The following is a 13,156-nucleotide window of genomic DNA, read 5'->3' as shown; positions in this document are numbered from 1 at the left end:
CTTTGTTCGGTCATGTAACATAGGGTTGTTGGCCAGATTGATTGCAGACTTGTTATCACAGTACATCTTCATAGGTCCTTCAGTCTTTATTCCAATATCAGCCAGCAATACTTTCAACCACAGTAATTCTGACACTCCAGTAGCAACAACCCTATATTCAGCCTCTACACTTGAGCGGGAACAAACATCTTACCTCTTGCTTCTCTAAACAACAAGATTGCCCCCCAAGTAGACGCAGTACCCTGAAGTAGATCTTCTAGTATCAACACAGCCTGCCCAGTCTGCATCTGAATACCCTTCGATCTCAGTAGGCCCTTGTTTCACATATAGAAGTCCCTTGTCAGGATTCTTTTTCAAGTAATACAAGATTCTGTCGACAGCCTTCAAGTGAGTATCTGTAGGCGTGTGTGCATGAACTAACTCATTACATTTACGGTAAAGGTGATATCAGGTCTAGTAAGAGTGAGGTAGATCAATCTTCCCACTAGACGTTGATATCTTCCCTTAGCTTCTTCACAAAGAGGTTCTCCATCCTTAATATTGAGTTTGTGTCCAACATCCAGAGGAGTAGAAGCCAGTCTACACCCTAGTTTTCTTGTCTCCTTCAGTAAATCCAGAGTATACTTTCTTTGATTTAGCACAAGGGTCGTACCTGTCTAGCGATTTCAATACCAAGAAAATATCTTAGTTTGCCAAGGTCCTTGAGATCAAATTCAACAGCTAGTAAACCATTTGATCTTGTTATCTCATCTTCATCATCACTTGTAACAATCATATCATCAACATAGACTAACAAAAGAGTAACCTTACTCTCCTTCCTGTTTACAAACAGAGTATGATCTCCGGTTCCTTGATTGTAGTCATGTTTTCTCATTACAAGTCTAAGACGTTCAAACCATGCTCGGGGAGACTGCTTGAGCCCACACAAAGTCTTCTTCAGTTTACAGCATTTTCTCAGTTTCTCGTATCCTGGGAGCATACACATATACACTTATTCTTCAAGATCTCCGTTGAGAAAAACTTTCTTAACGTCAAGTTGGCACATCTTCCACTCCTTTAACACTACTAGAGAAATAATAACTCTAACAGTCTTCATCTTCACAACAGGAGCAAACGTCTTCAAGTGGTCAATCCCATATTTTTGACTAAACCCATTGGCAACCAGGCGAGCTTTGTACCTCTTAACATTCCCATCTGGTTTGTACTTAATGGTGTAGACCCACTTGGATCCAAACAGATGAGCCGCTTCAGGGATCTCTACCACTTCCCATGTCCGGTTTTTGCTCAAGGCTTCTATCTCTTCTTACATAGCATGAGTCCACTTGGGATCACTCTGAGCCTCTGTAACAGTCCTGGGAATCACAACCAAAGAAAGAGATGATACAAAACATTTGTAATCTGTGCTTAGTCTAGAATATGACACAAAGTTACCAATAGGGTGTTGAGTACATGACCTGACACCCTTTCTAAGAGCAATAGGTAATTCTTCACTTTCAGCCTCTGCCTGAGTACCTTCAACTGACATCTCTTGAGCACGACTTGGGTCATCCAGGGAAGGAATAATGTTAGGATTGGGAATAGGATCTTTGTCACTAGAGGGCCTCACTTCGTCAGCTCCACCAGTGGGTCCTGCCGCGGGCAAGCTACGACAGAAGCTGGCGGCGCTCAAGCTACGACAGAAGCTGGCGGCGCTCAAGCTATGACAGAAGCTTGACGATGACTGAGGACACGCGGGCGATGGGCAATACAAGGCGGCAGCGGAGGAAGGGCAGCGGCGGTGGCGGAACAAGGGCAGCGGCGGGATCTGGTTGATGGTAAATGCTGGCGACGCTGGATATCGGAACAGCATCGGACGATGAAGGGCCAGCTTCAGATGATGAAGGGCGTCGAGCGATGGAAAGGTCAGGGCCGAAACTTCATGGTCGGCAAAAAATTTCACAAACTAGTCACGGGCTCTGATACCATGTTGAAACTGTAAAAGCAAATAGAAAGATGAACACACAGATGTAACGTGGAAAACCCCTCAACTAGAGGGAAAAAACCACGGGTGAGGAGGACTGGTGCCCACTAGCTGCCAGACACTCTCTCTCTTGAATTATCATTCACACTGAAAATTAGGGTTTACACAGGTTAAGTAGGGTCATAACCTGGTAGGACGCAAGCCGCAGGCACTGTAGCTGCCCAGAAAACGAAGACTGTGCTGCCGTCCTGACCTCCCAAGATCTCTTCTGGAATGCTTTCGGTGACGGAGATACCAAGATTACAATTCAATTTCTACCCCACTGGGGACAAACCCAGTGAATGCCCAGGGGTAAAGGTACAAGGAGGGCTTTTCCCGCCTATTCTAGGTCTGAACCTACTACACAGATGGGTTCAAGGCCTTACAACCGTTGCGTACAAGAATGCTCTCAGCCTCGCTCAAGCAAACCATTCATTCATGCCTAGGCGGACAAACCATTCCCCATCCCATAGGTAGGTCTACAGTTATGGCTGAAAGCGAGTAAACCCACCCCGTTCTATAGGGGGAATGTGAGGCAAACCTCGCTGGGGCTAGCCCAGCGGCACGACCAAGGGCAGAAGACCAAGGCCCTCGGTATCCCGCAACGGATGGAAAGTCAGGCGAGTACCAGCCTCTTCCACGCTCCTTATCGCGCCTTGGAAACACCCTCAATCACAAGCAACAGGGCAATTACCAAGAACGCAAATTACAGTGATAAAGGAGGTTAATGTAGAGGAGCTTCACCAGACAGCAATAGGAACCCCAGGAGCGAACGTAAGGGGTGAGACTGACACCGATTAACGCCGGTGCACGCGCGCTGCCAAGCAGCCTTTGCTCCTAGCTCCTCACGGCTGGTACCTAGCGGCTCATTGAGCAGCCCTCAAAACAGAAAACCATGCAGTCAATGCTTAATCAAACAAGCAAGAACAGTCCCAAGGAGTAGAGAAGCGTCACCGTGTGCGATTTTAAACCCCGGGAGCAAATGGCAGAGGGGTGAGGCAAGCGCCGTTCAACGCCGGCGCAGGCGCGCTGCAAAGCAACAAGTGCTCCAGCTTCCCACGGTCAAGACTGGCATGTGCAGGTTCACGGCCGTGGACAGGGATCTAGCCACTTCCGAAAATCACCAAAATTCATAGAAGTGTCCTTTTGAGCCGAATTTTGGACAGCAGCTGTGCCGGATAGTTATCCAAGGATGGGCCAACGTGGAGCTGGAAAGACCCCAGCGATCGAGTTCTAGCCCCTGGAGGAGCCCCCGGACTGTCACAGGCGACAGGCTTCAGATTAGCTTCAGGCGCAGGACAGGGGAGCTCGTTCTTGTAAAATTCACCAAAATTCGCTCGAAGCTCGGATTGAGCTGAAATTTGGTGTGCAGATGCCTGGGATAATTATCTAGGGACGCCCAAAAGATGGGGGGCAAAAGCCCACCCTAAGGTCCAGTTGTTGCTTCTGCAAGTTGCTGGACTGTCACCCGAAACAGAGGATAACAGGCAGAACAGGGCAGCGACCTTCAAAAATTCACAGAGGTTCACCCCGGTGGCGGATGAGGCTGAAACTTGGTAGGAAGGTGGCCAGGATAATTACGATGGGACGCCCAAAGTTTGGGGGGAAACTGCCCACCCTAAGGCCAGGTCGTTGAAGGGATTGAGCTCGGGACTGCTATAGGAAACAGAGCTCACGGCAGACACAGCCGAGGGTCTCTCTTCTCTCGGTTCATCCCAGCCACGATCACACACATTCTACAGGTAGAAATGAGATGCAATCAACCAAGGAAAAGGGGAGGGGTTGATCGTTCACCCGATTTGGGAGTTTTCCCCAAATTTCCGTCGGGGGAGGTGGATTCTGCCGCTGCTCAGGCGGGGATCACTGGAAACGCTGCCAGCGAGCTCAGGATTCCGGCAGGAGGTTTTTCAGTCGCTTTGAGCGGTCGGATCTTCTTCAGTGATGTCCCACGGCGTCGCCCAGAAGTGAAGAGTCCATCGGCGAGTTCCCTGGGTTAAGCTGGGATCGCTTCTGCAGGATGGTCGGGTGCAGGAGGCGCGGACAGGGGCGGACATCCGCCAGCGATCTAAGGATTCCGTCGGGTGGGTCCTCTGTAGCTGTGGATGGATGGATCTTCCTCAGGAATGATCCATGGCATCGCCCAGAGGTGCAGAAGCCAGCGACGATGTCCCTTGGCTCAGCTAGGAACGCTTCTGCAGGCTGGATGGGAGAAGATGATGCGGTATGGGCGGCGGTTGAAGCTTCAGGCGAAGCAGCAGAGCTCAGCTACGGTGGATGGCGATGGGGTTTGGTTGGACCTCACGGGGGAGTGCAGACGAGAGCGTCAGAGGTAAGGGACGCGCGGGGGAGACAGAAGAAGCAAGGGATTGAAGGTGAGGAAGCGTCAGGAGGCAGGGACGCGAGAGAGAGACGCGGGGGAGACAACCCTCGCCATGGCGAGAGTGAACCCTCGGGCGGGAGGAGAGAGAAAATCGCGAGAGAGGAGAGAGAAATCGGGTTCTTCGTATTCAACAGTATATCCATCTACAGTGAGGTTCAAGCGTTTTAAGCTTGAGTGAGCCGGTTTGCTCAGCCGAACCGGTTCTATCTGGCCGAACCGATTTGCAGTCCAATAGCTTACAATAATAAAAGGCTTAAGTATAAAATATGTACAAACATGAAAGGGGAACCGTTTCGCACGGTCACCCAAGTCCAGCAACGCCCGTTCCAAGGGCGGGGTCGGTCGAGACGCTCGTGCTGGGTGTGAACCCACTTCACCCTGACTCAAGAAGGGTGGTCTTCATCTCGAGCGTGGCCGAGTCCGGGCCGTCCTCCTTCAGCATCCGTCCATCGCTCCGCGTATCGGCTAGCTCCTTGGTCCCGCTAGGTCCGGGTGCGTCTTCGTCCCTGTCACACGAAGAGTTAGCCATATAAAATTCTAATCGCGGGTCGGTCATCGGCTCTTTCCCTGCTCGACGGGTGTGGACGGTGTCTGCCCTGGTCGTAGCCCCAACGACGCTAGCTGTCCCGCGCCTATCGGCGCTACCTTCGGCACTAGGTGGCCATCGTCGGTGGCCCTCGGCGCTGGTCTGGCCGGTCCTGGTCGGCACCCTGCTGCCACCTTCGCCCATGTCTGGCTCAACGGCAGGAGTAGTCTCCTGGACGACATCCTCGTCCGCTGTCCTGGCTCGCCTCTGAGGCGGCAGAAAACGGGCCTCTCCACTCCCACGAAGCTTGGCCGGGGTGGTCCTGCGTCTCACGGCATCGCCTGCGTCCTGTCTCGACGGGCTCCTAAACAGGCCCGTATCATAACCACACACTGGATCCGGTCCAGATCCAGACCCAGATAAGAGACCCAAATACAACATATGTCAACAACTTCCAAAGATGATATTTGTGTTCCTTTTTAAGGTTAAGAAATGTGAGGTAGATGAAACCTGTCTAGGTGTCATAGTGATAATTTCATGGTGGTGCTAAGTATATAATTGGAGGAAGAATGCTATCGTTGGTGGACCAATTACATGCCAAAGGAAAAAACAATCATTCTGCTTACCCAAGTGTGAGATTTTTGTTGGATACGTTGATGGATAAAAAAATAGAGCTTGTTCTCTTACGAGGAATGGTGGACCATAACTTTGATAGCTACTTCTTTCTCTCTCTCTCTCTCTATGTATCTATATTGTGTCATTGTCACAAATAGTGGCGATACTTTGAAAACATTGTACCAATAGTGTCACACTGTAGCAATGTTTTTGCCACAACAGAGTGGTAAGTTGAGGAACAAGCATCATGTCACAACATTATTTTGTCTTTTCCTTTCTTTAGAAAGATCCTTTTCTGTGTATTGTATGTGTATGTTTCCCATCTTTTGTTTCTTGTGTTTGAAATTCTATGCTTCTTATTGAAAAAAGAAATTCTTGGCCTCATAGATTTAGGAATAAGGCAGCCTAGGCTGGAGGGTGAAGAGTATTTATCAATTGTTGATGAATTCATGGAAGCAATGTCTGCTAGATGGCCAAAGGCTGTTGTTCAGGTCAGTTTTAATGTTTCATTTTCATCATCGGTTTCAAATGAGTGCTTAATAGTGCTAACTTTTGGCCACCTAGCAGTTTGAAGATTTTCAGATGAAGTGGGCATTTGAAACTCTGCAGCGTTACCGTAAGAGATTCTGCATGTTTAATGATGATATACAGGTTCTATTTTGTCCTTGCAATTTGGATAATCAAGTTTGTCTTTAACTCATGAGTGATCTTAACAAAGCAGGAAGTATCACTTGTTTTTCTGAAACTTCATTTATGTGGTTTCGAGCAGGGAACTGCTGGTGTTGCATTAGCTGGTTTATTAGGAGCTGTTAGAGCACAAGGCAGGCCACTGAGTGACTTTGTGAGACAAAAAATTGTCGTTGTGGGAGCTGGAAGGTGGTTTCTTGTTCCTTCCTGAGATTCAGTAATTATCTGCAAATCATGTTATGGATTGTTCTAATTATTCAGTGTCTTTGAACGGTCACTCACACAGCAGATCGTTATGCTTCTGAATGTTTTTAATTAACATACAGTGCAGGGATAGGAGTGCTTAATATGGCTAAGCAGGCCATTTCCAGGATGGTCAGAGATGGTGACAAAAATGAAGTTGGCAATCACAATCCATTCTGGCTGCTCGATAAGAACGTATGTCCAAATTTTGGCCTTTCCGTCTTGGCATAATCTATTGATATGCGGTTTTGAATGATGTCAGCAAAGGAACTAGCTTTCCTTTATTTTTGTATCTGATGGACTTTCATGGACAGGTTGCTTCAACTTATGTTTGGCCTCATTCCTTTGAAAAGTTAATTTTTGTAGGGATATGACAAATTTAGTTTTTCTCTTTCTGGCAGAAAACGGGAACAAAAAAGTCAATGTTGAACTTTATGTGGCTTCCAGCTGACTGGGGTCCATAGCCACAAATATCGTGATATTTTCGAAAGTATCGCGATATTAATGTGACCTCCTATATGCAATATGATACTTATTAGTTTTCCATTTCTTCTATTGTTACCTATCATTTTGATTTTTTATTTTTTTTAAAAACTCGTAGATTTAAAAAAAAAAAAAAGCTTTACCGAAAAATACCTAATAAAAATTCAAGAATGACATTAGTGGCTATCAGTACAACTGAGCAAAGCAATTGCAATTTTTAGTGAAGTCTCTTGATGGTTGTTCAAAAGTATGTCAATTGTTCAGCCATATATCATATCTTAGGAGCTTGCAAGTCTTTTGCAGGTGATCACATGGGTGCCGGTATTGGTTTGGGTAAGATGATGCAGATACCGGCACAACAATTTTAGAAAATGTGGGTTCGGGGGTATGGTAGAGTGTACGTATATAAAATGTTGTAAAAAGCGTAGTATAAGCCGTATCGGTTCAGCCAACAAATATATTGTTACACTGGTTGTGGGTATGAGGAGAGAGAAAGAGCGGGAAAAAATCGTAACATTAATCTGCCCTAATCTCTTATTAAAAGAGAAATAGGGTAAAACTGAACAATTACACAATAGGTCCAAAAACAAAACAAATATTAATAAAGAGATGCTCCCAACTATTTAATATTCCAAAGAACCACCTGACGTAAATACTATTCAACACTCCCCTCAAGCTAGAGCATAAATGTTAATCATGCTTAGCTTGTCACAACATTCAGAAAAGTCAGTAATAGGTAAAGCTTTAGTAAAATTATCAACTGTTTGCCCTTCTCAGGCTACATGTATTGTATGGTAGATACGGTTCTTCCTTGGACCATGTCTCTGATATAACGGCAATCTACTTCAATGTGCTTTGTTCTCTCATGAAATACATGGTTATTTGCGATGTAGGTGGTAGCCTATTATCGCAGAACATTTTCATAGGTATGGAAGTAGGAATACCAAGACTCTCAAGTAAGGATTTACACCATGGCATTTCTGCAGCAGTTTGAGCCATGCTCGATACTCTAACTCCGCACTAGACCTAGAAACAACATTTTGTTTCTTGCTTTTCCAAGATATGAGATTTATTCTCACAAACACACAAAGCCCTGTGGTAAACTTCCTATCATCAACAAAGCCTGCATAGTCTGCATCACTATAGGCTTCAACATCAAGAGACGTACCCTTTTTGAAAAAAAGACCTTTGCCAGGAGAGGACTTTAAATATTTGACAACCATCATTGCAACATCCTAATGCGTCTTTTTTTATCTTTTCATGAACTAGTTTAGTTTTCCCACAACAAAACTAATAACTGGCTGAGTTACAGTCACATGTAGAAGCTTACCAATCAATGATCTGTAGGATCGGGAACCTACCCCTCGGACTCATCATCGTAGATGCGTATCCGTGGGTTCATAGGAAGAGTTGCAGGTTTTGCTTTCAACATCCCTGTGTCCTGTCAAAGATCAAGTACACAGTTTTTCTACGATAAAACCACACTGTCATGACTACGAGCGACTACCTCAATGCCAAGAAAATACCATGGCCGGTCAAGATCCTTGATAACAAAATGTCTTTGAGTGAAACTCCTTCATTAGTGCTATCTCCTGCTCACATTCACCTGTCAAAAAAATATCGTCTACTTACACCACTAGCACAACTACACCTATAGGTCCTTTCTTGATGAACAATGAATGGTCCAACTAAGATCTCTCAAGACGACACTCTGACACGATTTCATAAAATTTGTGGAACCAAGTACGAGGACTTTGCTTCAGTCTATATATAGCCTTCTTCAACCTACACACCTTCCCACACTCCCACTGACTCTTAGAGTCAGGGGACTACTACATATATACAATCTTATTGAGGTCCCCATATAAAAAAGTATTTTTGACATCTAGTTGATATAAGGACCAATCATAATGCAAAGGCATATGGTCCCCAACCTGGCCATAGGAGAAAAAGTCTCAAAGAAGTTCACGCGATATGTTTGTGTATACTCGTTTGCTACTAGACGAGCTTTATAACTTTCCACTGAGTCATCAGCCAAGTCCCATGTCCCTCATTGGAGCAAAGCATCCATTTTATCTTGCATAGTCTGCCTCCATCTCGAGTTTAACACCTGCTGGTGACTAGAAGGAACAAAGTGCACAGACAATGCAGACACAAATTGCTGCAGGCTACCACCAAGAGTATCAGTAGAAACAAATTTAGAGATGTGATCAAGAAGTACACTGCCGTTTGCCTTTGCGCAAGGCAATAAGTAAATCTAAAGGTATCTCAGAAGCATCCTCAGTGACATCAGGTATACTTACATCCTAAGAAGAGACCGGTGGGCGGTCATGACGATACCATGTTATGCTGGTCGCAGGTATGAGGAGAGAGAAAGAGCAGGAAAAAATCATAACATTAATCTGCCCTAATCTCTTATTAAAAGAGAAATAGGGTAAAACTGTTCATTACACAATAAGTGTCACACCCCAACCTTTTTGACCCTCAAACACATTTTTTTTTTCTAACATAAAGCATTGAAGTGTGACGACAAAACAATTCAAAAGAGGGAGCTATGCCATTCAAAACAATGGGGCGAACTTTCATTCATATAACAATTTTGATTCATACAAAATCACATCTAAGTGTATGACAAAAATGCCCCAAAACATATAATTGATGTCTAACAAAAACAAGACATCAATACAATCAAAATAAGACGTGCCGGCGCTACAAAAGATCCAAAACCTCCCCAATAGGACGTGAGTAAAACCATCTCCTCAACCTGCTGCCCCTGGTCCACCAAAACCTAAAAAAAAAAAAGAAACAACAGAAGGCTTACCCTTCGCAGTATGGCAACAAGCCAGGAAAATTCCAAACCCTGTTAGGTAGGGCTCAAATCTGAGAACAATCATAAAAACAATCTTTCGTCATGTCGTGTCAGGGCATAGGCACATCATTTGCCAAGAAAACCCCTAACATAGACCACGACATGAAAAGGCCACTCAAGGGCCACAGTAACACAATCTCAATCACATGCAAGGCATGCTTAAACATTTCATTTCATTCACATGCCCATCAATCACATACATTCGTTCACACACATTTCATTCACATACTTTCATTTTCATTAGCTTTATTGAATTGACAGTTCTTGTCGGTGCAAACACAGGCACGTGCACACCATGGGCGGCCCATAGCCGAGAGACAACCCCCGTGGTGGCCCATAACGGTATGGATCCATTTATCTGCTGCAGCGATAGAGCACTCATCCATGGATGTGTGAATTCCAAGGAGAGATAATCAACCTTCCCTAGGACACACACCCAGGTTGGGAAGGCGGGAGCCCAACGCTCTAAGCACAACACACAACAGTACCCTGGGGCGTTGCACCACCTGCGCTCCGAACAGGCGAGACTAGTGGCAAAAGTGGGACGTCTCCCAAACACATGACCACATCCCACTGGCCTCTCATCTCTTATTCATTCTTAGTTAACATTATGGAAAGACAATCACAAAATGACCCGCTAGGTCATGAGGTTGGTTCACTCATCGAGTGCACCCATACCTCCAAATGTCTCCACACGAGGGCTACACATATAATTTACTTTCTTAGCTAGCCGTCATAGCAATACAGGTACAACTACCCTCCAATTCATTCATTTGCATCATTGCCCACGACAATGTGCATGCAACAAAGCACAACATTCACATTAATTATCACATCAATCACATCTTTGAAAATCTTAGCCAAACCACAGAGAGTAGTCTCGATCTGTGATTGGCTCGTAGCTGTCCTATGCAGTTATCATTCTACGATGCTTTCTAATGCACAATTGGGGTCGAGGAGACGCTCAACTCGATACCCCACCTCATCTGTCCTAAACAGTTATCAATTCTAGCATGCACATGCAAATGTGTCACATTTTCAAAAGAAACTACTAATAACCTTTCAAAACAATTCATATCATATATCAAATCATGTGCATGCATACATACATTCATTCACAAAACAATCGATCAATTCACATCACAATCCTAGGATCCCACGATCCTAGGAACACACATTCACACATTTGCCCCAGGCAGGGATTTTCCTAGAATGCCGCCATACCTGTGGCGCGCTCACAAAGCTCTTCAAAATGCCTCGAGCTTCGAATCTGGTAGCTCAAGGTCGACGGAACGTGCCCGGTGTACCTGCAGACATAAACAAAAAATAAGATTTCTACTAATTAGCTTATCGATCCAAACAAAAATAAAACAAAATCATTGAGACACATGTCATCGCCTCAAGAAGGTGTCGACGGGTAGTGTCGACCTATAAGCCTTCTAATAGACCACTTCCCAACTTCTTGCCGTTGCCACCAAACGTCAAAACCCAATGCTTCGATCAATCCATCCGTAACACATTCTTAAATGCTTTCTATAGTTAAAACATCTTCCCCACAAATACACCCAATTTACATGTTCTTCTCCAACTAACACCGCAATACGCCTGTTGACAAAAGCTTGTGCCACATGCTCATCAAAACGATTCTAAATCTTCTCACCCACATCCAATCTCTACCATGCTTCCCTATTGCTTTGAAAATCAACACCTCAAGCTTAAAATATCAATATATATATGAATCATCGCTCCTCCAACATAATCCTAAACTTTTCCCAAAAAGCCCAGTGGCTAACATGCCTCCCTAAACATCAAATTCTAACTTCTAGCATGCTCAAACAATAATTATACATGCTCTAACAGAAAATATTCGACAATTGAGGTTTCATTTAGCCTTGCTCACCCCAAATTTAGTGTCCAAACTGCCGCAATGTTCTTGGCAGCCGTCTCAAGCGTTCGATCAAGTGCCAATGCCCAAAATTGATCGCTGCCTCCACCACTAACACCTTCTAATCGCTGTTATGAGGAAAAGAACACGTCCCCCAAGCTGGAATCCTATCAAATAGTGATAAAATCAGTGAGGAAGATTGCTCGGTTGGGGAAAATGGGAAAGACAATCAGAAAACGGGGAGAGAGAGCTCAAGTAGGGAGCGTGTGGGCAGGGAGAGGCAGAGGGAGACAGACAGAGAGAGGGTTCAGACAGAAATGGGAAAACGGTAGAGGGGAGGGAAATCGAGCGGGGGCAAAAGGGAGAGATGGTGAAGAGGAGAGGGATGGGACGAGGAGGGAGCTCTAGCAGAGAGGGAGAGGGAGAAATCGTGCGGTAGAGGGTGCTGGCGAAGAAGGGAGAGGCTGCGTAGGAAGGAGGAGAAGAAGGGCGAGGAAGGAGGAAGAGGCAGAGAGAAATCAGACGCTTACCAGCGCCGCCGCCGCCGTCCTCGTCACTGCTTTGCACCACCTCCGTCTTCTTCTTCTTCTCTGCGCTGGTACGGGAGACCACCAGGAGAAAGACGAGGGAGAGCAGGGAAAGGCGAGGGAGAAAAGCCCTCGCGTCGGGCCTCTTCATGCCAAAGGGTTCGGGTTCGGGTCTGGACCCGCTCCAACCCGACCTGTAAAAAGCCAAGCGTTACATCCTACCCTCCTTAAATAAAATTTCGTCCTCCAAATTTAGATCATTCGCTGTTATGAGGAAAAGAACACGTCCCCCAAGCTGGAATTAGGGCTGCACACGAGCCGAGTCGAGTTCAGCTAGCTCGAGCTCGGCTCGACTTATATTTAACCAGCTCGAGCTCGACTCGAGCTCGATACGAGTTTCTTTACTTTAACTCGAGCTCGACTCGAGAAATTGTTTTGAAGCTCGAGCTTGACTCGAGCGGCTCGACTTTTTATTTCTCCTTCACGGTGTTCCTCCAACACCTGCCATAAATGCGGCTCGTTTTACAACACCCGATAATGGCATTGCATTAATGCTGCGGGAGAAGAGAGATCTGCAGAGAGAAATCGGCGTGGGGGAGAAAAGAGAAAAAGGGAGGCATTGACATTAAATGCCAGAAAAAGTGTGCGTGGGGGGAAGAGAAAAGGTGAGAAAAAAGAAAAAAGGGAGGAAAGAAAAATGAGAGAGAAAAAATGAGAGAGAAAAAGGTGTGCGTGGGGAGAAGAGAAAATGTAGAGAAAAAAGAAAAAAGGGAGGGAAGAAAAATGAGAGGGAAAGAAAACGAAATGGAAACAAAAAAGAAAAAAAGGAGGAAAGAAAAATGAGAGGGAAAAAAAACGAAATGAAAATAAAAACGAAAAAAACAAAAAAAAAAAAATAAAATCAAGTCGAGTCGAGTCGAGTTTAATCGAGTCGAGTTCTTT

At 45.4% G+C, this 13,156-nt stretch overlaps 1 protein-coding gene across 1 annotated transcript in view; it reads left to right on the top strand.

The window, feature by feature from the left end:
- The window catches only part of LOC116265575 (NAD-dependent malic enzyme 59 kDa isoform, mitochondrial), a 78,341-nt gene that overhangs the window by 21,787 nt on the left and 43,398 nt on the right, over nucleotides 1-13,156 (top strand). Inside the window, exons 7-10 of the mRNA XM_031646273.2 lie at nucleotides 5,908-6,011; nucleotides 6,088-6,171; nucleotides 6,290-6,396; nucleotides 6,534-6,645. Coding sequence (XP_031502133.1) covers nucleotides 5,908-6,011; nucleotides 6,088-6,171; nucleotides 6,290-6,396; nucleotides 6,534-6,645 — 407 coding nt within the window. The remainder of the gene's footprint in view (nucleotides 1-5,907; nucleotides 6,012-6,087; nucleotides 6,172-6,289; nucleotides 6,397-6,533; nucleotides 6,646-13,156) is intronic.

The sequence above is a fragment of the Nymphaea colorata genome, chromosome 12 (genome assembly GCF_008831285.2).
Source record: "Nymphaea colorata isolate Beijing-Zhang1983 chromosome 12, ASM883128v2, whole genome shotgun sequence".
NCBI classification, from domain to species: domain Eukaryota; kingdom Viridiplantae; phylum Streptophyta; class Magnoliopsida; order Nymphaeales; family Nymphaeaceae; genus Nymphaea; species Nymphaea colorata.
This window is presented reverse-complemented; position numbering and strand designations above follow the sequence as displayed.